Consider the following 23,941-nt stretch of genomic DNA (forward strand, 5'->3'; position numbering starts at 1 on the left):
GAGGGAGAGATTGAATCTCAAGCAGGCCTCTGCAACCTAGCATGGAGCCAGACTTGGATCTTGATCCCATGACCTCAAGATCATGACCTGAGATGAAATCAAGAGTCAGGTGCTCAACCAACTGATCGACCCACATGCCCTGGGGTAGTGTAGTCTTGTGTGAATCAGCCCTTAGCCTATAAGATCTGACACTAGGGCAGCCCGGGTGGCTTAGGGGTTTAGCGTCACCTTCAGTCCAGGGCATGATCCTGGAGATCTGGGATTGAGTTCCTGTTGGGCTCCCTGAGTAGGGCCTGCTTCTCCCTCTGCCTGTGTCTCTGCCTCTCTCTCTCTCTCTGTGTCTCATGAATAAATAAATAAAATATTTTTAAAAAAAGATCTGACACTAACTCTAGGTAAATAGTCACACAATTAAGGTAAATTGTGGGATATTCAGCTGGTGTTGCAGAATTACTTGATGTGTGGTAAACACACATAATCTGGTGTCAGATGTGAAGTAGTGTTGGAGTATTGAGAGTGGAGGAAACACACAGGAGTGTCTTTTCTCTCTACAGACACCAAAAGCACAAGTAACCAAAGGAAAAAAAAATAGGTAAATTGGACTTCATCAGAATAAAAGTTTCGTGAGGGCAACTGGGTGGCTCAGTTGGTTGAGCGTCCATCACTTGATTTTGGCTCAGGTAATGATCTTGGGGTTATGAGATTGAGCCCCATGTCAGGCACTGTGCTTAGTGTGGAGTCCGCTTGAAATTCCCTGTGCCTCGCCTGGCTTGCTTGCACCCTCTCAAAAGTAAATAAGTAAAATCTTTTTAGAAAAATAAAGTTTTATGTTTTAAAGGACAATATTGGGGATCCCTGGGTGGCTCAGCAGTTTAGCACCTGCCTTCGGTCCAGAGCATTTTCCTGGAGTCCTGGGATCAAGCCCTGCTTTGGGCTCCCTGCATGGAGCCTGCTTCTCCCTCTGCCTATATTTCTGCCTCTCTCCCTCTCTCTCTGTGTGTCTCTCATGAATAAATAAATAAAATCTTTAAAAAATAATAAAGGACAATATTGAGAAAGTAAAGGATGACTCGCAGAATGGAGAAAGTATTTGTAAGTCCTATATCTAATAAGGGGTCTAATGTCCAGAATATATAAAGAACTTTTACAACTCAGCACTAAAAAGACAAATAACCCTATTTAAAAATGGGCAAAGGCGGCACCTGGGTGGCTTAGTCGTTGAGCGTCTGCCTTTGGCTCAGGTCATGATCGTGGGGTCCTGGGATTGAGTCCCGCATCGGGCTCCTCATAGGGAGCCTGCTTCTCCCACTGTCTATGTCTCTTCCTCTCTCTCTGTGTGTGTCTCATGAATACATAAATGAAAAATCTTTAAAGAAAAATGGGCAAAGGGTTTGAATCGACATTTCTTCAAAGAAGATATACAAATAACCAATGAGCACATGTAAAGATGCTCAATATCATTAGTTATTGGGGAAATGTAATCAAAATCACAGTGAGATACCACTATATACCCGCTGGGATTTCCAGAAAGTGGAATATGACAAATGTTGGTGAAGATGTGGAAGATTTGGAACTCTCAGACATTACTAGTAGGATACAAAATGGTGCACCTGAAAATACTTGGGCCATTCCATGAACAGCTAAGCATAGAGTTAGCATATGCCCCATAAATTGCACTCGTGGGACAATACTGAAGAGAACGGAAAACGTGTTCACATAAAAACACGTACATGAATGTTCATAGCAGCATTAATAGTAGCCAACAATGCAATGCAAATGGCCACCAGGTGGTAGATTGGGAAACAAATGTGAAGCCACACAATGGAATATTAGCCATAAGAAAGTGTGACCTACTGATTCATTCTATAATGTAGAGAACCTTGAACATGTGCTAAGTGAAGCCAGGCACAAAAGGCTATATTTTGTATAATTCCATTTATGTTAAATGTACAGAACAGGCAAATGCGTAGAAACAAAACAAATTAGTGATTGGCAGGGACTGAGGCATGAGAGAAATAGGAGTCACTGCCAAGGGTTTTGAGCTTCTCTTTGGGATGATGAATATTCTAGTTTGATAGTGATATGGGTTGTACAATCTTGTGAATATACTAAAAATACTAAAACCACTGAATTTCAGGGTATGCTGATTACATCCCAGTTAAAACCCAGAAAGCTAAACAGGGATCAAGTCAGATTTGGTCTCCAGGCTGTACTTTGCCAACCTCTGGCCTTGACAGTTAGTTTATGTAATAATACATTTATCTGTTTCAAAATTGAAAAGGTCTCAAAGGTTGCACAATGAAAAGCCTCTTCCCATTCCTTTCCCCAAGCAATGATAAAGCAATCTTTAACAGTAAACTTTATTGAAGATTCACAGACATACAGAAAAGTACACAGGTTACAAGTGCAGAGCTCTGTGAATTTCACTAATGGAACAGGACTGGGAAGTCAGCACTGAGGCCAATAGGCTGCAGGTTGGCGAGCCCCCCACCCCCAACCCACCCCCAGTCTCCTACCACTTACCTCCCATTCCTCTCCCAAGCTAGTATCTTGGTGTCTAGTTACCATTTGCCCTAGTGCAAGCTGCTTTTCTTAACAAGCTTCAAATAGTTCAAGGATATTCAGTATAGTCTATTACTCAGTGGTGTTTTTTTGTTTTTTGTTTTTTTAACATTGTACAACTTTTATTTCCATTTTAATAGCTCTGTGCCTGTGCATTCAGCGACAATGACACCAGCAGTAGGTTTTCTTTTACTCCGTTTGAGTGACAACTTAGTTTTTGGATTTTTTTCCTTTGGAAGTCAGATTCAAGTTTCCTTTTTGAGGTAGTACCTAAGTGTCATGGGCCCAAACACTCACCCCAAAAAGGAATTTGCTCTTTTGATGGTATCATTTGACAGACCTGGATGGAGATTATGTCAACAGGTTAAACTGTTCCTTTTTTTTTTTTTTTTTTAAGATTTATTTATTTATTCATGATAGAGAGAGAGAGAGAGAGGCAGAGACACAGGTGGAGGGAGAAGCAGGCTCCATGCTGGGAGCCTGACATAGGGCTCGATCCCGGCACTCCAGGATCGCGCCCTGGGCCAAAGGCAGGCACTGAACTGCTGAGCCACCCAGGGATCCCCTGGTTAAACTGTTCCTAAGCGAAGACAGAAATTAGGGGAGGATGAAATGCCTCTTTTCCAAGCTCCTCCGTGATCATTAGCCCATGATCCTTCTGATACCTCAGCTTCCATCTTTTGCCTTTGCTCTGCTTTTATTCATTTTTTTAACTACATGGTACTCTGTGTGCTGTGTTCTTTAATACATTGTCCATGGATTGGCAATGGAATCATCCTTTTCCAACAAAATGCAAGCACCTCCAGAGTGGGGCTCCAAAGAATAGTAAGTATAGTCCATTCATTTTATATTATTTTATTTTTTAGTAACTTTCTAGGGTAACATCTAAGAATAAAGTGAGAATAAAGGTGAGTGGGATCCCTGGGAGGCTCAATGGTTGAGCGTCTGCCTTTGGCCCAGGGTGTGATCCTGGAGTCCTGGGATCAAGTCCCACATCGGGCTCCCCTGCATGGAGCCTGCTTCTCTCTCTGCTTGTGTCTCTGCCTCTCTCTCTCTCTCTGTCTCTCATGAATAAATAAATAAAAATCTTAAAAAAAAAAAAAAAGAATAAAGGTGAGTGGTTTTGTGCTATAGATTGTTGCTAACATGAAAAGGTTATTTTGCTAATTCATGGTCTACTTCCTCCTGTACATTTTTTAAATCTCTCAGTTGCTCCACAGATTTTAGTTCTGTGGGTTCTTGTGCATTTTTTTTACCTTCTCTGTTTGTTTCCTGCAACTTTGTGTCTGTTCCCTTTTATTTTCCCTGTCATGTCTTTGATGTTTTTCTCCTCACCTTGCCTTTCTTGCTGTCTCCCCAAGTTGGGCTGCTGCCCCAGGTCTGCTCAGAAAATATTCCCATGGTCCAGGAGCCACACCCAAGCCAGGTATGGGTGTGCAGAGGCTCACAGATGACGCCAGGTTCCTTTCCATAAATATTCATCAGTTTGCACAACCACCAGCAACTAAGAGAATAGCTCTTTCTAAACACCCCAGTCAACACTTACCAAAATTTTTCATCTTTGATACTCCCATGGGTGAAAATTGGAAACCTCTGTAATTTCAATTTCTCTTGTGAGTGCGGTGGAACATCTTTTGCCTGTTGAAGAGCTGTTTGTTATCCTTGTCCATGAACTGCCTATTCATGTCTTTTTCCTGTTTTTCTATAGAGTTGTTGTTCTTTTTCATAATGATTTAGAATTCTTCTTCACATACTAAGGAAAATTAGCCCTAGATGAAATGACATGAATTTTTTTTTTTTTTTTAAGTTCATCTTTTCAGGGCACCTGGGTGGATCAGTAGATTAAGTATCTGCCTTAAACTCAGGTCATGATCTCAGGGTCCTGGGATCGAGCCCCATGTCTGGCTCCCTGCTCAGCAGGGAATATGCTTCTCCCTCTCCCTCTCTCTCAAATAAATAAATAAAATATTTTTTAAAAGTTCATCTTTTGATTTAGCTCCTGGTGGTTTTGTTGATCAAATAATTTTATTGATCTCCTCTTCGATGGCTTCTGAGTTTAAGGTGTTGTAGAAAGACCTTTCCATCTGTAATATTATTTAAAAATTCTTCCTGATTGTCTTCATATACTTTGTGATTACATTTTAAAATCACATTCAAACTTGGATTCATCTACTGTGTGTGTGTGTGTGTGTGTGTGTGTTTGTTCATGTGCGTGTTAGGTGTGAGGTCTGAATCCAACTATATTTTTGTTTCAAGTGGTTCTCCACTTGTCCCAACACTATTTGTTGAATAATTAATCTTTTTCCCATGGACTTGGAATGGTACTCTTATCATAATTTCTGTTTCTGGATTTTTCAAAAACTTTCTGTTTTGGGGCTCCTGGGTGGCTCAGTCAGTTAAGTGTCTGACTCTGGATTGATTTTTGGCTCAGGTCATGATCTCAGGCTCATGAGATTGAGCCCCATCTGGGCTCTTCACTGAGTGTGGACTCTGCTTGAGATTCTCTTTCCTCTCCGCTCCCTCCCCTCATGCACACATTCTCTCTCTCAAAATAAAATAAAAAATCTTCTGTTTGATGTAACTGATCTCTAATTGTCCACATACCAGTGCCACACACTTTAAATTATTGTAGCTATAAAGTTACAAATGCTCTACATTGTGGGAAAGCTAGTTCTCCCTCACTATTTTTCACCTCCAAAATTTCCTGTGTGTGCTTATTCTTCCATCTGAACATTAAGTTATACTTTCAAGAAGTGATATCTTAAAATGTTACTGAATTAAATTAAATTTCTAGAGAGAATTGACAGAGTATTGGGTTTCCTATCCAAGATAAGCTTTTCTACTTCTTCAGGCCTTTTAGTATCTTCCTCTCTAATTTATACAGGTTTATTCATATAAATGTTGAACATTTCTGAAACTTATTTCTAGATATTTTTATTTTTTAAATTGTATTAAAACAGATCCTTGGGGATCCCTGGGTGGTGCAGCGGTTTGGCGCCTGCCTTTGGCCCAGGGCGTGATCCTGGAGACCCGGGATCGAATCCCACGTCGGGCTCCCGGTGCATGGAGCCTGCTTCTCCCTCTGCCTGTGTCTCTGCCTCTCTCTCTCTCTGTATGACTATCATAAATTAAAAAAAAAAATTATTTTAAAAAAATAAAAATAAAACAGATCCTTTTCTTTCATTGTATCTTCTAACTAGTAAGTGTGAGTGCTGCTACTTAATACCATTGATTTCTTTGTATGAATTCCATACTGTCACCTTACAAAATTCTCTTCTTGTTTGTGCTGATATTTTCAGTGATTCTTTTGGGTTTTCTATTTTTTATTTTTATTTTTTTTAATTATTATTTTTTAAAAGATTTTATTTATTTATTCATGAGGGGCACAGAGAGGGAGGAAGAGAGAGAGAGAGAGAGAGAGAGAGAGAGAGGCAGAAGCAGGCTCCATGCAGGGAGTCCGACGTGGGACTTGATCCCGGGACTCTAGGATCATGCCCTGGGCCAAAGGCAGGCCCTCAACCATTGAGCCACCCACGGATCCCCTATTTTTTCTTTTTAAAGATTTTATTTATTAATTCATGAGAGAGAGAGAGAGAGAGAGGCAGAGACACAGAGACACAGGCAGAGGGAGAACCAGGCTCCATGCAGGGAGCCCGACGTGGGACTCGATCCTGGGTCTCCAGGATCATGCCCTGGGCCAAAGGCGGCGCTAAACCACTGAGCCACCTGGACTGCCCTGGGTTTTCAATTTGTATAATTATATCATCTGCAAATAGTGATAATTTTACCTCCTTTCCAATTTGTGTCTCTCTATAATGTATTTCTTGAGTCTAACTGGGTTGGCTAGTATCTTCAGAACAGCGTTACAAAAAAAAAAAAAAAAAGGAACAGCGTTACATAGCAGTGGTGATCATGGTCATTCCTGTCATCTTTCTGGTTTTAATGAGAATGCTTCCAGCATTGCTTCTTTTTTTTTTTTTTTTTTTTTTCCAGCATTGCTTCATTAAAGTTCATGTTGGTTTTTGGAGGTTAGAGAAATATTCGGCTATTCATATTTTATTGAGGTTTTTTTTTTTTTTCAAATTCAGGAATTGGTGTTGAATTATTTCTTGTTCATCTATTTTTATTTATTTATTTTTAGAGAGAGAGAGCAGGGAGGGGGAGAGAGAGTATCTCAGGCTGACTCAGCACAGAGCGAGGAGCCCCACACAGGGCTCCATCTTATGACCCTGAGATTATGATCTGAGCTGAAACCAAGAATTGGATGCTCAACTGACTAAACCAGCCAGGCACTTAATTTTCATCTATTAATAAGGTGGGATTCGATCCTGGGACTCCAGCATCATGCCCTGGGCCGAAGGCAGGCACTAAACTGCTGAGCCACCCAGCAATCCCCCAATTATTCTTTTAATACATTGCTGAATTCTGTTTGCTAAGTTGCCTCTGCATCTCCATTTATCTATCTGTGCATCTCTATTCATAAGAGAGATGAATGTATCATTTTAATTTTTGAGCTCTTTTTGTTAATGTTGTCATTAACCTATATGGGGTGCTAGGTGGTTCTGTTGGTTAATCATCTGTCTTTGGCTCAGGTCAAGATCCCAGAGTCCTGAGATCATGCCCTTCATTGGGCTTCCTGCTAACCAAGAGTTGGATGCTTAGCAGGGAGCCTGTTTTTCCCTCTTCCTCTGCTCCCCCCTACCGTGCTCATTCTCTCTCTCAATTAAGTAAATACAACCTTTTTTTAAAAAAATTAACCATATGGATTCCAGAACAACAGAAAACATAAACAGCGAGAAGAGAACATTGTCAACAAAAGATTCTCCTTCCCGTCTACACATAGGCACCAGGCCTGGCCAATGTCCTAGGGGTATTGCCATAGCTCAGAAGAGTGGCTCAGAAGACAGATGTTTATTTTATTTTTATTTTTTTAATTTTTATTTATTTATGATAGTCACAGAGAGAGAGAGAGAGAGAGAGAGAGGCAGAGACATAGGCAGATGGAGAAGCAGGCTCCATCTACCGGGAGCCCGATGTGGGATTCGATCCCGGGTCTCCAGGATCGCGCCCTGGGCCAAAGGCAGGCGCTAAACCACTGCACCACCCAGGGATCCCAAGACAGATGTTTAACCAACAGAACAGAACCCCCTAGGTACCCACATATAGGTAAATTCTGTTTTCATAGCAAATTATTCATTTCATTCAGGTTTTCAATTTCTTTACATAAAATTGAGCAAAGTTTTATTTTGTGATTATTCTAATTATGTATTTGTATTTATTTCCCCCCTTTAAAAAATTAATTTAGCTAACATTTTATTTTAAAATTTTAAAGGTTTTATTTATTTATTCAAGAGAGACACAGAGAGGAAGGCAGAAACATAGGCAGAGGGACTCGATCCCAGGACCCCAGGATCATGCCCTGAGCCAAAGGTAGACAGACACTCAACCACTGAGCCACCTAGGTGCCCTTTACCTAACATTTTATAAATTTTATTTTTATCCTTTTTTTTTTTTTAATGATCCTGATCTTCGTTAGTTCACCCATGTAATAAATGTATTGATCTTGGGGTGCCTGTGTGGTTCAGTTGGTTAAGCATCCAACTCTTGGTTTTGGCTCAGGTCATGATCTCAGGGTTGTAAGACTGACTCCCGCGATGGGTTCTGCGCTCACTTTCACTCTCTCTAAAAATAAATAAATAGGTAAGTAAAATCTTTAAAAAATCTCTGCTTTTAGCATTACTAATTCCTTAATTCTGTTTTTTTTTCTGTTTTTTTTATTTGTAGTATGTTTACTAACTTCTTGAGTTGAAAATTTATTCTAACTTATTTATATAAAGATTAAAAACTGATTTCCTCTGAGCATTGCTCCAGCTGTGTCCTATAGGTTCTGATCTGTAGTGTTTTCATTGTTGTTATATACTGCACTTTGTTTTGATTTCCCTTTTGACCCAATAACTGATTAAAAATGAAGGTTTGTTTTTTTCCCTCTAAATGATGGGGTCTTTTTGCTTTGTGGTTTTGTTATTAATTTCCAGTTTAATTGCATTGTAATCAGAAAATGCTGTCTGTACAACTTCAGTTTCTTGTCTTTGTAAATTTATTGAGATTTTCTTGAAGACCTAATATGTGGTAAAGTTGTAGTGTATTCTGTGGAATCTGAAAAGAATCCAATTTCAATCAAATAGGTCACCCATATTAGTTCTTTAGATCTTCTGTAGCTTCCCTTGGCTCTTGACACTTGATCTGTTGTGGATCGATAGAAGTAAATTAAAGTCTCCTGTGACAAATATGTTTCAGCTTCATACTTGCTTTCCTTCATGAATATATATTTAAAGTAATCGCTACACCCAGCATGGGGCTCAAAGACTCACAACCCTGAGATCAAGAGTCACATGCTCTTCTGACTGAGCCAGCCAGGCAGCCTTCCTTTATGAATATTGATGATAAGTTCAGGAGTAGATTTAGGGAAATTATTTGGGAAATATTGGCCATAGTTGGACAAGAGATGATGGTGACTTGGAAACAAAATGTTGGAGGTAAAACTTACAGGACTTGTTGATAGACGAATGTAAAGTGAAGGAAAGATAAGAATAAAAAATGACTCTGAAAATGGCCAGAAGCAAGATGGAAAATTTTAGTGGAAGAACAGTTTTTAGGAAAGTCAAGAATTCTGTTTTGGACATGTCATACTTGAATAGCCTGTTTGTCATCCGCATCAAGGTGTTAAATGGGTTGTTAGGCTGGACTGTGGTCAGGACTGGAGACAATAATGTCCAAGTCACCACAGCCATGGGACTGGATGAGACAGACCCCCAAAGAAGAGGGAGAGCAGAAGGCATGGATCTGTCCCTGTACTCTGCAGATTTGGAGGGTGTTGGTGTTTGCTTGTATTTTCTTTGTGAAGTGTGAAGTAGAGTTACCAGTTGAGAGCTGGGGGCATGTATTGGAGTTTTAAGATATCAGGAGAAGATACTACTTTAGAAAATGGAAAAGCAGGGGCACCTAAGTAGCTCAGTGGTTGAGCATCTGCCTTTGGCTCAGGGTGTGATCCCAAGATCAAGTCCCACATTAGGCTCCTTGCAGGGAGCCTGCTTCTCCCTCTGCCTATGTCTGTGTCTCTCGTGAATAAATAAATACAATCTTTAAATAAATGGAAAGGCAAAGGGTTTAGAAGGATAGAGGTGTGAACGATGTGGAGTGCCACTTTTGAACTTGAAGCCATAAATTTAAAAGGAAGCCAGTTGGCATGATTTTGTGGCTCAGTTTTAGCTGTTCAGTTGCGGGTAGGTGGCTTGTTGGGACGGTTTCACTAGCAAGTATTGGAGGGAGGGGGCAAAAGAGGCAAGGGTGCTTGTAAGTATGCCATGATCCCCTAGTGGTGGGTCAGAGATCCCGGGAAATGAAGGAAATGTAGGGAATTCCAGCCATAAGGGTGTCATGAGTAGTGACATGGTGCTAAGGTCAGTGGGTCTGGAGTTCCTGAAGAGGCCAGTGAATAGACAGGGTGAATAATCAGAGTTACAGAAGGTGGCGACGCTTAAAGCTGAGATTGAGAGGAAGCAGTTCTTTCTGAGGGCAAGGAGAGGGTGGCACAGTTGAGACAGAGGCAAGGGTGGGTGGATTTGGGGAGGTTGTGAATGGAGAGTCAGGAATGTCTGAAGCTTCCTTCATATGGATGTTCTTGTCCACAAGGAAGTGACAGTGATCAGCAACTGAGAGGTGTGGCAAAGAGGACAGTAGAGATGGCAACAAAAGGGGTGTAGTTTGATGGCGTGGTCTTCAGAGAAGCTGGGGTTTTAAAGGGAAGAAGAGTAGAAACTATCTAGAAGTATCAAGGGGCCAGGCCCTGGGGCATGGGTGTGAAAACTGTCTCAGGCAGATTTCCCTTAAGATAAAAGGGAAAGGGCCCATTAGAGGTCAGCTGTGTTCCAGAAGGTGGAGTGAAAGGGTTTGGAAGGTCTGGGAAGGACTTCAGGGTATCTCCTCCCTGTCGGGCAGGGTTCTGGGCATGGAGGATGTCTCCTCTGAAGGAGGAGACAGGTTCCTGCCAAGTGCTCTGTGCCCTCCTTAGGCATCTTCTCAGCATAGAACTGTGGCTCCATAGGCCGTCTCCCTACTGCACCGGTACACACAGGGTGTGCTCAGAAAATGTGGCCTTCCCTCCCGATTTCTGTGACGAAGCACCATTGCAGCCTCTTTTGCACTGAAGCATCAATGTGACCTGAGGAGCTGGCTCAGGAGCATTTGGGAAGGAGGGGTGTGCGCGGTGTGTGGGCGGCGGGGAAGCATTTGGGTCCTGCCTCCGGCTGAGTGCTGCGCCTGTGCCAAGTCATCTCCTTTGCCTTCTCCCGTGCCCTTGCCCTCCCAGACACCATCCGGAAGATGAAGAACGACTTTCGGAAGATGGAAGACGAAATGGACCGTCTGGCCACCAACATGGCGGTGATCACGGACTTCAGCGCGCGCATCAGCGCCACCCTGCAGGACCGCCACGAGCGCATCACCAAGCTAGCAGGTGGGCCCGGCCCCGGGAGCAGGTGCTGGTGCTGGCCGCCCCGGGCCCTGGCGCCCTCACCACCTGTCTCCGTCCCCCAGGGGTCCACGCGCTGCTGCGGAAGCTGCAGTTCCTCTTCGAGCTGCCCTCCTGCCTCACCAAGTGTGTGGAGTTGGGCGCCTACGGGCAGGCGGTGCGCTACCAGGGCCGCGCGCGGGCCGTGCTGCAGCAGTACCAGCACCTGCCCTCCTTCCGCGCCATCCAGGACGACTGTCAAGTGATCACGGCTCGTCTGGCTCAGCAGCTGCGGCAGCGCTTCAGGTGTGGCCCCGGGGCCCTCACCCACCCCACCGGGGTCCTGGGCCTGCCAGTCTCCGGCTGTCTCCCCCACTCCCCACCCCCACCCAGAAATCTGTGGGCCTTCCCTTCACCGCCACCTCCCACCTTTCAGGGAGGGCGGCTCTGGAGCCCCCGAGCAGGCAGAGTGCGTGGAGCTGCTGCTGGCCCTAGGCGAGCCTGCGGAGGAGTTGTGTGACGAGTTCCTGGCCAACGCCAGAGGGCGGCTGGAGGCTGAGCTACAGAGCCTGGAGGCAGAGCTGGGGCCCTCCCCTCCCGCTCCCGATGTCTTAGAGTTCACTGATCATGGGGGAAGTGGCTTCGTGGGTGGCCTCTGCCAAGTGGCCTCTGCCTACCAGGAGCTGTTTGCAGCCCAGGGCCCGGCGGGTGCCGAGAAGCTCACAGCCTTCGCCCAGGAGCTGGGTGGCCGCTACTTTGCGCTAGTAGAGCGGCGGCTGGCTCAGGAGCAGGGTAGCGGTGACAACTCGCTGCTGGTGCGGGCACTGGACCGCTTCCATCGGCGCCTGCGGGCTCCTGGGGCTCTGCTGGCCGCTGCGGGGCTGGCTGAGGCTGCCACGGAGATTGTGGAGCGAGTGGCCCGGGAGCGCCTAGGCCACCACCTGCAGGGCCTGCGGGCTGCCTTCCTGGGTTGCCTGACCGATGTGAGGCAGGCATTGGCTGCACCTCGTCTGGCTGGAAAGGAAGGCCCAGGCCTGGCGGAGTTGCTGGCCAATGTGGCCAGTTCCATCCTGAGCCACATCAAAGCCTCCCTGGCAGCTGTGCACCTCTTCACCGCCAAGGAGGTGTCTTTCTCCAACAAGCCTTACTTCCGGGTATGACCTATCTTTGGGCCTCCCATCCCCCCCCCTTAATCCTGGGTATTCTTTTATTCATCCCACAGTTTGGCAGCTATCAGAGCACACAGTCCTTGCCCAGGCACTCTGGATGTGGTTTCAGGCTGTCATGAGGAAGGCTGTGAGGGCATCTGAAAGTGGGATCCCCAGTGCTGGCTTTGTTCCTTTGCACTCCCTCCTCCAAGCAAGGGAGCTGCTCTTGGGTCCTGGAATGCAGGATAAAGCTGTCCCTTGGAGAGGGTCTAGGGCATTTAGGAATAGAGGGTGGCTAGCAGCTCATGCCTGGAAGAGGGGACCTGCTATGTATCTGTGACCCTCCTCCTCACAGGGCGAGTTCTGCAGCCAAGGTGTTCGTGAGGGCCTCATCGTGGGCTTCATCCGCTCCATGTGCCAGACAGCTCAGAGCTTCTGTGACAGCCCTGGGGAGAAGGGGGGTGCCACACCGCCTGCTCTGCTCCTGCTACTCTCCCGCCTTTGCTTGGACTATGAGACAGCCACCATCTCCTACATCCTCACCCTCACCGATGAACAGTTTCTCGTGCAGGTGAACCACTAGCTCATAGCAGGGTAGGGGATGGTGGTACTGGGAATCCCGGAGGCTGGGCTGAGCTGTCATGGTCAGACCCAGGCCAGCTGCTTATGCCCAGCCCAGCCTCCGCCTTGCCCAGCCTGTGCCCAGCTCCTGCTTGGCAGTGGCCCTTCCAGCACTCAGTGTCTCTCTGTCCTCTGCACCCCTGGCTCAGGACCAGTCTCCAGTGACACCTGTAAGCACACTGTGTGCAGAGGCCAGGGAGACAGCACGGCGGTTATTGACCCACTATGTGAAGGTGCAGGGCCTGGTCATATCACAGATGCTGCGCAAGAGTGTCGAGACACGGGACTGGCTCAGTACCCTGGAGCCCCGGAATGTGCGTGCTGTCATGAAGCGGGTGGTGGAGGACACAACGGCTATTGACGTGCAGGTGCTACCCTCGGGCTGGCCAGGGGGTCCTGATGCAGGCTGTGGGTGTGAGGGGAGCAGTCCTCAGAGGATCAAGACACCAGTGCCTGTGGCTTGTTCCTCCTTAGCCCTGGCTCAAGGCATTGTTGCCCCCATTTTACTTACAATGAGGCTGAGGTCTAGAGTCAACCAGGGAATCAGGGCCGGGCTAGCACTGAAGTTTGGGCCTCAGTGCCAAGTTTCATGTCCCGCCTTTGCCCATTCCACCAGACCTATAAATAATGACCAGATACCAAGTCCCCATTACCAGGTCTCCACTATCCTGTGATTCTTGTCACAAATGGGTTTGTAATTTAGCATGTCCTTGGGCCTCACCCTGGGCACCTGATGGGCTTGGAGGCTCCCCTTGCTCTGGCCTCCTTGCAGTGCTTTCTTCCACTACCAGGTGGGTCTTCTGTATGAAGAGGGTGTCCGCAAGGCCCAGAGCAGTGACTCCAGCAAAAGGACCTTCTCTGTGTATAGCAGCTCTCGCCAGCAGGGCCGCTATGCACCCAGCTATACACCCAGGTCTGGCTGGCCAGGGGAACCCCAGGGGGAATGGACAAAGGAGGATGGAGGTCCAGGGTGGGTTCTGATTGTTTGTCTCCCCCCCCCCCCCATCCAGTGCCCCAATGGACACTAATCTCTTGAGCAACATCCAGAAACTGTTCTCTGAACGTATTGATGTGTTCAGCCCCGTGGAGTTCAACAAGGTCTGAAGTCCCCCGTGACCCCAACTTCCAGGGGCCCTTGAGGAGGTTGGCTGAAGCAGTCCCACAGAGTCAGGGAGCCTCTGTCCTCACCCAGGCTCTGCCTCTGTGAGCTGTTTCTAGGAGTAAATGGTCAGCTGGAACCCCACTATCACCGTATGCCATGGCCCTCTGCCCTGACCTTGGTGTGTTCTCAGCCTGGGTCTGGATGTAGATCTAGAATGCCTCTTTTGCTCTTGTCCTCATCACAGTAGTCCTGGGTCCTCCCCAAGGATTCCTGTCCATACCATAGTCTCTGCCCCAACCCAGCCCATACTCCAGGACTTGGTGGTCTTTTTTTTTTTTTTTTTTTTTTAAGTTGTTACTTATTTATTCATGAGAGACACACAGAGAGGTAGAGACATAGGCAAAGGGAGAAGCAGGCTCCCTGTAGGGAGCCCAATGCAGATGTGGGACTCGATCCCAGGATCACAACTTGAGCCAAGGTAGAAGCTCAACTACTTAGCCACCCAAGCGATTGGGACCTGGTGTTCATTTGTCTCTGACTCAGCAAGCCTCTCTGCTCCCCTGTGTCAGTGCTGACTCCCATCTCTGCTTCTGATTGTTGGGCCTTCTCCCTCTGTTCTCCAGATAATGGTGCCAACATTGTATCTATGGGAGTTCTGGGACTTGTACACCCCATTGCAGCTCCTGGCCTCTTACTCTCTGTGTAGCCCCTGCCCAGAACTGGATGCCTTCAGGGACCCAGTGCCCCCTCCCAGCACCTGCTGGCCCAGAGCTATGTTCCTGTGTCCTTGCCCACAGGTCTCGGTGCTGACTGGCATCATCAAGATCAGCCTGAAGACGCTGCTGGAGTGTGTGCGGTTGCGCACCTTTGGTCGCTTCGGCTTGCAGCAGGTGCAGGTGGACTGTCACTTCCTGCAGCTCTACCTGTGGCGCTTCGTGGCGGACGAGGAGCTTGTGCACCTGCTGTTGGATGAAGTGGTGGCCTCAGCTGCCCTGCGCTGCCCAGACCCAGTGCCCATGGAACCCAGTGTTGTCGAGGTCATCTGCGAGCGTGGCTAGGCCAGGCCGCTGCCATGCACGCACCCGCTTGCGCCATTGTTCGCCCCAACCTCCCCATCCCCTGGTCTCCCGCCCGCTGGCCTTTCCCCTCCCGCCTCCAGACCCGCCAATAAAGACGTGTTGTTCTCTTCCTCTGGCTCCCAGGGGCGGGGCTTGCTGGGGGTGAGGTTGTGAGGAGGCTCCCGAGGTGCCTGCGTCAGGCCCACCCCCCAGAGCCGATTGGCTGGATTGCTGGGCCCATGATGGGCCGGGGGTGGGTCCACTTAGAGATCTCCGGATCGAGTGGTAGTAGTCTGAGCTCAGACCGAGCAGGTTCCAGTGCTGGCCTTATCCGCATCACCAAGCTCGTGTCCCGGGGGATGAGGTGGACTGTGTTTCTTTGACCGACTGTTGTGTACCCCCACCCCCGGTGGAGCGGAAACCATGGCCTCTCCTCAGGGATCCCGGGCTCCGCTGGAATTCGGGGGACCCCTGGGTAATGGGGAGAGGGTGGAATCTGGGGTCAGGCTCAGCGAGGGCGGGTGAACCGCAGGCGGCGGGGGTGGGGAGGGATACTGAGGAGCAAGATCTGAGAATGGAAGCCTGTGAATGGTATCCCGAGGCCGGGAGATGGAGGGGGGAGGTGGGGGAGAGGCAGGAGGCGCTGAGTGGAGGATTGTACCGAGAGCAGCAGGAAGGTCTTTGGGGGAGCGTGGAGGCGGGGGCCAGGATGGAAGTCCGGGCAGGGACTGAGGGCGGAGAACGGGATATGGAGGGCAGGGGGAATGCCGAAGGGGCCCTGGAGACCACGGGGCGCCTGGTGGGGGGTTCGGAGGGCAGTTGCGGAGCGGACGCCTGATGCGATCGTCCCCGGCCCCCAGGCGCGGCGGCGCTGATGCTGCTGCTCCCTGCCACCATGTTCCACCTGCTCTTGGTGGCCCGCTCGGGCCCCGCGCGCCTCCTGGGTCCACCCCCCTACCTGCCGGGACTCCAAGTGCTGTGGAGCCCGAGGATGCTACTGCTGTGGCTCACCTGGCTCGGCCTGCAAGCGGCTCTCTACCTATTGCCTGCGCGCAAGGTGCACACTCGACTCGCGGGGCTCGCGGGGGGTAGCAGGCCAAGGGAGGCGGCTCCGCCAGACGAAGACACTTTCACCCCTTATCAGACCCCCTTTGTGCCTGCAGGTTGCCGAGGGACAGGAACTGAAGGACAAGAGTCGCCTGCTCTACCCCATTAACGGTGCTTGGGGGGATGGATCCTTGCGCTGGAGTCGTGGCTGGGGGTGGAGGTCTAGGCCCAGTGGAGATTAGCCTCCAACCCCAAGTCCGTTAGATGCCTATCTTATTTACGCTATGTGCCCAGGGTAGCCTTGGGGGATCTCACTTTCCCTCTCCACATCTTTTGTTTCTACATCCCTACCCACAGCATTTACTACTACTCTATGCACCAGAACAGTGGTGACCCACTGAAAGCCAAGGGCAAGATCCTTGACCTCCCTGGGCTTTGGACTGTGTGTGTTATGGAGGGGGGTGCAGTGGAGTGGAAGGGCAGAGGTGTAGGGACGCAGCCCCCAGGACTCATTGTGTACTGCAATTCAGGCTTCCAGGCCCTGATGCTGACAGCCCTGTTGGTGGGCTTGGCAGTGTCGGCAGGGCTGCCTCTGGGGGCGCTCCCCGAAATGCTCCTGCCCTTGGCATTTGCGGCCACCTTCACCACCTTCATTTTCAGCGTCTTGCTCTATCTGAAGGCCCTGGTGGCCCCTGCCTCGGCCCTGGCACCTGGGGGGAACTCAGGTGAGAGGGGTTCCAGGAGGGTGCAGACAGGAGTAGATGGGGGTGCTCGCTTGAATCTTCAGCCTCCATTATTCTCCAGGCAATCCCATTTACGACTTCTTCCTGGGACGGGAGCTCAACCCGCGCGTCTGGTCCTTTGACTTCAAATATTTCTGTGAACTGCGGCCTGGCCTCATCGGCTGGGTATGCTGGGCATGGCTTACATGGGCCAGAAGGAGGGGGGTGGGATGAGTAAGTAGTGCTTGGGCAGGGCAGGGCAGGGCACTATTGCACAGATGTAAACCATTAATCATTCATTCATCCGACAAATATTTGTTGAGTCCACTCTGTGCCCTGGGCACTACTCTAGGTACAAGGAGACAAAAGAGAAAAAAAGTTACAGGAAAGCATAGTAAAAAAAAAAAAATCTGTTGTCAAGGAACCTACTTTCTATTGGGAAAGATAGACAAAAATAAAATATATATAGCATGGCAGGGGATGCTAAGTGCTAGGAAGAAAAAGTATGGAGGGAGTTAGGTGAACAGGTGCAACTTTAAATAAATCAGCTCAAAATCTATTTTGAGGACAGGAGAGCTGATGCTATGCTGCCCGCTGGTTCTAGCAGTGCAGAACTTGAGACAGATCACTGGGCATAGCAAGCTGTCCATCACTAGTGGCCTTGATGTCATGCCAACTGTGGTTTTGGGTTAACACCACCCAGGCTGGACTGTGGTCAAGATTCCCCAAGGGTCTCTTGGGCAAGGTCCTCATATCACCCTAGAAACTAGAGGTGAGAGGAGGCCAAGTGTCCACCATGGATCTGCATCCTGGCCTCTGAGGTGATTTCCCCATGTGTGAAATAGGATCAGACCTTTCTGTGAAGGTTCTTGTGAGGATCAGAAGTGGTCATATTAATGGCAGCCCCAAACCCACTGATATCAGAATGGAGGCGGCCGCTGGCTAATCATGAGTATGTGCTGGACACATCATGCTTCATGCTGCCCATGTATTATGTCAATGAGTCCTCAGCTCTGTGATGCAGATCCATGATCATTTTCATTTCCCACATGGGATGGGGGAAACGGTGTCTTTGGAGAGGTTAAGCAACTTGCCGAAGTGGCAGAGCTGAGATTTATCCTCAAGCCTGAAATGTCCAGTGGCTTTCTATGTTGCTCTCCCCAAAGGAACATTACTGGACAAGGCAAGGGCCAACAGGAGGTTGCACCTCTGGAAGCATCTGTTGGTCTTTGTACAGGGGCTGGATCCATTCAATAAAGGGCCCAGGACTTGGTGACTGAGAACCAAGACAGATAAGCCACTGCCCCATCTAGGTGCTGCCACCTCTGTGGAGACAGGCTGGGGACAGACTGCCCTGTCCTCCCTCTCCTACAACCCCAGGTCCTCATCAACCTGGCTATGCTGATGCAGGAAGCAGAACTTCGGGGGAGTCCCTCACTGGCCATGTGGCTGGTCAATGGCTTCCAGCTACTCTATGTGGGTGATGCTCTCTGGCATGAGGTGAGGCTGGATGGGGTGAAGAGGCAGGGAGGGTGTTTGAGGACCTCATGGGGACTAAGCTAGTGTTTCTGGGTCTCATCCCTGCAGGAAGCTGTTCTCACCACCATGGACATCACACATGATGGGTTTGGCTTCATGCTGGCCTTTGGGGACCTAGCCTGGGTACCCTTCACTTACAGCCTGCAGGCCCAATTCCTGCTGCACCACCCACAGCCCCTGGGGTTGCCCGTGGCCTCAGTCATCTGCCTCATCAATGGTCAGTCATGAAGGGGCTCCTACCCCTCATTCATTCATGTTGTTTATTCAGTACCCAGTAGGTACTAAGCCTCAGGCATTTCCTTAAGAAGGGGGGGAGGTGTGTGTGTGTGTGGGGGGGAAGACTGAGTCCTCGTTCTCCAGGCCAACTGGATCTGGGCTGTGGGTGGATGGTCAGTCAGGTAGTAGGCTAAAAACCTTAACCCTGACCACTTGTTCACGCTTTCCCTTAGCTGTTGGTTACTACATCTTCCGAGGAGCTAATTCCCAGAAGAACACCTTCCGAAAGAATCCTTCTGACCCCAGAGTGGCTGGTGAGCTGGGTTTCTAGGGTGCTACGAGGTGGTGCAGCAGGGCTTCCTACAGGTTCCCTCATCCCATTACCTGTCTTTCCTCAGACCTTGAGACCATCCCCACAGCCACCGGGCGACAGCTGCTGGTGTCTGGGTGGTGGGGTATGGTCCGCCATCCCAACTACCTTGGAGACCTCATCATGGCTCTGGCCTGGTCCTTGCCTTGTGGTGAGTGGCATGGGTGGGCACAGAACAGGGACCACGTGAGGGACAGAGGTGGTGATCACAGGATGCTCAGTCTGGGTGTGGAATGGAGAACAGGGATGTACCCTAGTAGAGGGAGCAGTCAGGAGGCTGGGAATGGACTGCGTAGCTGTGCCAGCCCCTTGCTGCAGACCTGGACCTTTCACCACAGCCCCAATGTCCTATGAGCCATTAGATGTGGAAGTCTTTGTGAACTGGAGGGGCTGCTGAGCGATCACAGCCTCTACTTCCCCACAGGAGTGTCTCACCTGCTACCCTACTTCTACCTCCTCTACTTCACGGCACTACTGGTACACCGTGAGGCCCGGGATGAGCAGCAGTGCCTGCAGAAGTATGGCCTGGCCTGGCATGAATACTGTCGGCGTGTGCCTTACCGAATCCTGCCCTACATCTACTGAAGCAGCTCCACTCACCCCAGACTGGGGCATGTGCACTCAGCACCAGGAGCCTGGACTCCTACCCTGCTCCAAGCTCCAACAAGCAGGGATGAACAGCCCGAGAGAGGTGCTCTGGAGCAAGGAGAAATGAAGCCAGTGCCCAAAAATGGAGTGGAGGGGCTGTTCTTTCTCCTTGGATAAACATCTAGAAACCATGGTACCACTTCCCTCCCTTTCTGGGGCCAGGGTGTTTAAAACTTTCTAGGTAAGCTCTGATCCAGGAAAAGCTGAAGCGGTCTATGGGCCCAAGAGTCTGGGGGTGGGGTGGGCAAGAGCTGTTCCTCAGAAACAGGCACTGCTGACAGGGAAGACCAGTCGCAGCTTTATTAATGACAAAGAGATCCCAGTTCAGCCAGGGAGCTCCTCAATGAGAATTCTTGGAGCAGGTGGCAGGGGTCCTCCCCAAAGCTGCTCCAACTCCTCGGTGAGGGCTACCACCTCCTCCGCCGCCACAGCATGGGCTCGATGGGCCCTTGCACAATCTAGAGCCAGGGATGTGAGGGCCACCTCATTTTCATTGCTCCAGGCCAACAGGAACTGGCACTTCTTCCGCGCCCGATAGAGGCGATCTCGCTCTTCCGTAGCCACAGCTTGCTTCCGGGCCTGGCTCAGGGTCTGTGCCAGGTGCCCCAGGGCTGCCAGCGTGTAGCCTTTCCGGTTGGCGGGGCTTTCACCCATCAGGATGCGGGCGGCTTCGCGCATGGCACCCCGTGTGCCCAGGGGCCCGGGCGGATGCTCGCCTGCTTCCAGCACCTGGGCTGCGGCCTGCAGGGCTTCCTCAGCAGAGGCGAAGACCTGCTGCGCACCCAGGGCTCCGGAAACGCCGAGCAGTGTGGCACAGAAGTCAGAGAGCAGTGCTTCGTCGCCGCCGTGATACAAGACGAGAGTGTGCGCATAGGCGAACAGCACATTGGGCAGCTGGAAGCGCACGAGTGGCGAGGCCCGGCCGCGGCTCAGACTGGCCAGCGCGGGGATCCGGGTGGGCACGGTGGGCGCGCAGGCCTCGGGAAGGTCTTCGAGAAACGGCTCAGCGGCGGCCTCCTTCACGGGTTCCGGGGGCGTCCTCGCGGGGGTGGGCTCCAGCTCCGCAGGGTCACGGTCCGCAGCATCATCCACCTCCTCCAGAAGCCGCGGCCCAGCCCCACGGCCCCACCACCACGGCCTCCATGGGGGCAGCAGCCGCCCGGCCTCGCCACGATTCAGCAGCCGCTCGAAGGCCACCTTCTCTGCCGGGGCCAGTAGCTCCCAGAGTCTGGAGGGCCCGCCTGGCGCCGGGCCAGGCCTGAGGCCTGCGTCCTCGGGGTCGTCCTCGGTCTCGCGTTGCTGACGCAGCCGGCGTAGGGCGCTGGCCAGACGGCTGGGCGAGGCGCTGCGGCCGCGAAGCTCTCCCAGCACCTGGTCCCGGTAGAAGTCTTCGGCGCAGGTGCCATGCGCCCGGTAGCAGCGCAGGGAGCAGTAGGGCACATTACAGCGAGGGCAGGTGTAGCGCGCGGGCTTGGCCTCCCCGGCCGGGCAAAAACCGCAGGGCCCGGCCGGCTCCATGGCAACTGGCGCCCCGCGCCACTTACGAGAACACTCACTGGCCGCGCGGGGCAACTTCCGGCGCTAATCGGTTACTTCCGCCTCCTGCCAAGGCCGACGGAGCGTGGTCAAAGCCCCCGAGGACTCTCGGCAACTTCCGCCCATGCTCGGTAGCCAAGCCCCACCCCTCTATCGAGTAGCGCTCGAGCAGGCGCCGGCGTGGGTCGGGACGCACAGGATCCGCCCTGCGCGGTGAGAGGGCTGGCTAGTGCGCAGCCGGTGCCCCGCCGGTGCCCGCTCGCCCCCCAGTGGCTTCTTTTTTAGCACTGTAAAACGCCCTGTGGAAGTCGATCGGGAAGCACCTACTCGGGCCACTAACTGCGCAAGGCCCCTGGGGAAGGAGGTGTGTTCCTGAGCTGAGGGGCAGCCGAGAGCTGAGAACCTACGGGACATAGACAAATAAAGGGAGATGTAGAAATAGGGTGAACATGGACTACTTGGCCGAGACACTGTTTTTGGAGGTGTTTCCCCTCTTGAGAGGAAAGAACAGATAACTGAGCTCCTGTTTGGTTTCCACCCCAAATCTATGGTTCATCCGACCTTTATTTTTTTTAAAGATGTTATTTATTTATTTGTTTGTTTATTTATTTATTTATGAGAGACAGATACGGGGGGGCGGGGGAGAAGCAGGCTCCATGCAGGGAGCCCGACGTGGGACGTGCCCCGGTTCATCAGACTTTTAGTACCGAATCCATACTATGTGCCAAAACACGAGGAGCAGAGATGGGATCCCCCCCGATAGAACTTCGTTTGAGGCCTTGATCCATGGCACCCGGGGAAGTGAGCTCTGGTTCTTTAGTCCCTCACATCTAGTCCTGTGGAGCCCGAGAAAATTAGGGCCATTCAAGTTTAACATTGGCACAAGTACAGCCATTGTACCTTTGGCAGCCATCTCAGGCCACTGTGACCAGGTACTGAACTCTACTTTACCCCAGCTACAGAAAAAAACGACAAAGCATGCCCTTATCAGAATAAGGAAGCAAGAGCTTGTGAGACCTCTTTACTGGAGATTCTCACACTCCCACCCTTACTGAAAAACCCCACCTTACCCCCAGACCAGCCCATAGAAACCCAGCTGTAACCCACCTCAGGGTCCAAGTCCCTGCTTCACTGTGTCGGGTATACTTGGACCCAAGCTCAAGCTTGTTAATAAACCTTTATGTACTTGCATCCATGTCAGCTCCTTGGTGGTTTTCTCGGATTCACAATCTTGGGCACAACAGTCCCATCCCAGTAAGTTCGACCTTCATAATACCTTGTTGTTATTTCTACATGGATCATCTATTTATCAAGATCTGGATGGATTCGATGACCTTCAAGTCCCTTCATTTTCTACATCCCCATTACTAGTCTCAGCTACTAGTCCCTTAACTGGCTCCCTTTCTTGCCAGCTGTTCAGAAAAATCAGCCACAAATTGGATCACCAGTCAGATCACATCAGGCCCTGGCTTAAACCCTTCCCTGTACTTGTTAACTCTTCATTGCACTTGGACTCAGACCTGAACTCCTGTCCATGTCTCATGAAACCACACAGCTCTGCACACAGTCCCCTGGGCTGGACCTCTTCCATTATCTGATAGATTTCAGGCCTCATACCCCCCAGATTCAGAGGCCTTCCCTAGGATGTCTGTCCAACTCCACTGTTCCTTTCATTGTACCACCATTAATATTTCAATCCTTTTTTATTTATTTTTTTTATTCACAACATAGAGAGGCAGAGAGACAGGCAGAGGGAGAAGCAGGCTCCATGCAGGGAACCCGATGTGGGACTTGATCCCGGGTCTCCAGGATCAAACCCCAGGCTGAAGGCAGCGCTAAACTGCTGGGCCACCGGGGCTGCCCACCAAGTCTCTTTCTAAATAGTTTTTTTTTTTTTTTAATTTTTATTTATTTATGATAGGCACACAGTGAGAGAGAGAGAGAGAGAAAGGCAGAGACACAGGCAGAGGGAGAAGCAGGCTCCATGCACCGGGAGCCCAACGTGGGATTCGATCCCGGGTCTCCAGGATCGCGCCCTGGGCCAAAGGCAGGCGCCAAACCCGCTGCGCCACCCAGGGATCCCCCAAGTCTCTTTCTAAAAAGATTACTAGAGATAAAAATAGGCTATATGTTTGCACATTTGCTAGCTGGAGGATTCTGAATCTAAGCCCTTCATATCTTTTATTCTTCACAGCAACTCTCAAGCTGTGATGGCAGAAATCAAGTTAAGTCGTTTAAGGTCAGAAAATCAGAAGGAAGGATTCAAATTCAAGGCAGTCCAAGCCCGGATCTAAGGTCTTTACTTATGTTATACTGTATTTCAAGAATCAGCAACATAAAAAATTTAGCAAAATGAGAGGAGACCCATGTTACTAGGGGAACCTCACAGGAGTCCCAGAGAATTCCATTCCCAGAACACTCAAGCAACCAACCCACCATCCTAAGCTGTGATTAGGTTAAGGAAGCTAGCTAGCCAGGTGGAGGTACAAACTTACCACAGTGCCAACGTAATCAGGCAGTGTTCTAGAGACTACTTTTAGGCAACAGGCTTGAGCAATGGAAGCCCGGATAAGGTAGAAGGGCCCATAGTGACCACCAGGCCAAAATAGGCCCATCAGCAATCCACATCACCATAGCCCTAGCTGACCAATGAGCTGCTTACAAAGGATAGCTACTAAAAGTTCCACACATTCCCCTAACTCCACCCCTCTCCCTTAACTACAGGCCATCCCCACTGCCTCCTGGCAGAAAGTCTCTCCTCTGATGCCACCACCCAGGGATCCCCCTCCAGAGTATTCAACCTGTGTATCTCTCTTTTCTTTTTGAAATGATGTTTTTAATTTTTTTAAAATGATTTTTTAAA

The 23,941-nt window shown here is 50.0% G+C and overlaps 3 protein-coding genes across 9 annotated transcripts in view; 2 read left to right on the forward strand and 1 right to left on the reverse strand.

Moving 5' to 3' along the window:
• The window catches only part of VPS51 (VPS51 subunit of GARP complex), a 22,463-nt gene extending 7,332 nt beyond the window's left edge, over positions 1 to 15,131 (forward strand). For 2 of the 6 annotated variants that reach the window (XM_072758389.1, XM_026004470.2), the window contains 9 exons: positions 8,182 to 8,262; positions 10,931 to 11,077; positions 11,158 to 11,377; positions 11,508 to 12,225; positions 12,575 to 12,790; positions 12,990 to 13,208; positions 13,632 to 13,753; positions 13,851 to 13,938; positions 14,740 to 15,131. In XM_072758389.1, coding sequence (XP_072614490.1) covers positions 10,945 to 11,077; positions 11,158 to 11,377; positions 11,508 to 12,225; positions 12,575 to 12,790; positions 12,990 to 13,208; positions 13,632 to 13,753; positions 13,851 to 13,938; positions 14,740 to 15,000 — 1,977 coding nt within the window. In that variant the 5' untranslated portion in view covers positions 8,182 to 8,262; positions 10,931 to 10,944 and the 3' untranslated portion in view covers positions 15,001 to 15,131. Of the gene's footprint in view, positions 1 to 8,181; positions 8,263 to 10,633; positions 11,078 to 11,157; positions 11,378 to 11,507; positions 12,226 to 12,574; positions 12,791 to 12,989; positions 13,209 to 13,631; positions 13,754 to 13,850; positions 13,939 to 14,739 lie in introns of all 6 variants that reach the window. The other 4 variants (XM_026004469.2, XM_072758387.1, XM_072758390.1 and 1 more) reach the window with 3 other exon arrangements.
• A 46-nt stretch (positions 15,132 to 15,177) lies between these two features.
• On the forward strand, positions 15,178 to 19,673 carry TM7SF2 (transmembrane 7 superfamily member 2). Of its 2 annotated transcripts, XM_026004471.2 has the most exons (10): positions 15,178 to 15,475; positions 15,861 to 16,057; positions 16,164 to 16,218; positions 16,578 to 16,772; positions 16,852 to 16,955; positions 18,150 to 18,269; positions 18,357 to 18,525; positions 18,758 to 18,838; positions 18,923 to 19,045; positions 19,319 to 19,673. In XM_026004471.2, the coding sequence occupies exons 1-10, from the start codon at positions 15,424 to 15,426 to the stop codon at positions 19,477 to 19,479; spliced, it is 1,257 nt and encodes a 418-aa protein (XP_025860256.1). In that variant the 5' UTR covers positions 15,178 to 15,423; the 3' UTR covers positions 19,480 to 19,673. The 2 variants fall into 2 exon arrangements, with proteins under 2 accessions (XP_025860256.1, XP_025860257.1); XM_026004472.2 differs by lacking the exon at positions 16,578 to 16,772 and having other exon boundaries at positions 15,262 to 15,475.
• A 144-nt stretch (positions 19,674 to 19,817) lies between these two features.
• ZNHIT2 (zinc finger HIT-type containing 2) lies at positions 19,818 to 22,263 on the reverse strand. Its single transcript, XM_026004473.2, has one exon. It carries the CDS (start codon positions 21,058 to 21,060, stop codon positions 19,867 to 19,869), a length of 1,194 nt encoding a protein of 397 aa, XP_025860258.1. The 5' UTR covers positions 21,061 to 22,263; the 3' UTR covers positions 19,818 to 19,866.
• Positions 22,264 to 23,941: the final 1,678 nt, after the last annotated feature.

Source organism: Vulpes vulpes, chromosome 5 (genome assembly GCF_048418805.1).
Source record: "Vulpes vulpes isolate BD-2025 chromosome 5, VulVul3, whole genome shotgun sequence".
NCBI lineage: Eukaryota > Metazoa > Chordata > Mammalia > Carnivora > Canidae > Vulpes > Vulpes vulpes.

Excerpts from the sequence above, each read along its gene's own strand:
- ZNHIT2 (XM_026004473.2), bottom strand. The coding sequence starts at position 21,060 with ATGGAGCCGGCCGGGCCCTGCGGTTTTTGCCCGGCCGGGGAGGCCAAG.
- TM7SF2 (XM_026004471.2), top strand. The coding sequence starts at position 15,424 with ATGGCCTCTCCTCAGGGATCCCGGGCTCCGCTGGAATTCGGGGGACCC. Across the intron at positions 15,476-15,860 it reads GGAATTCGGGGGACCCCTGG|GCGCGGCGGCGCTGATGCTG; the intron begins GTAATGGGGAGA and ends CCCGGCCCCCAG. Across the intron at positions 18,526-18,757 it reads AGTCATCTGCCTCATCAATG|CTGTTGGTTACTACATCTTC; the intron begins GTCAGTCATGAA and ends GCTTTCCCTTAG.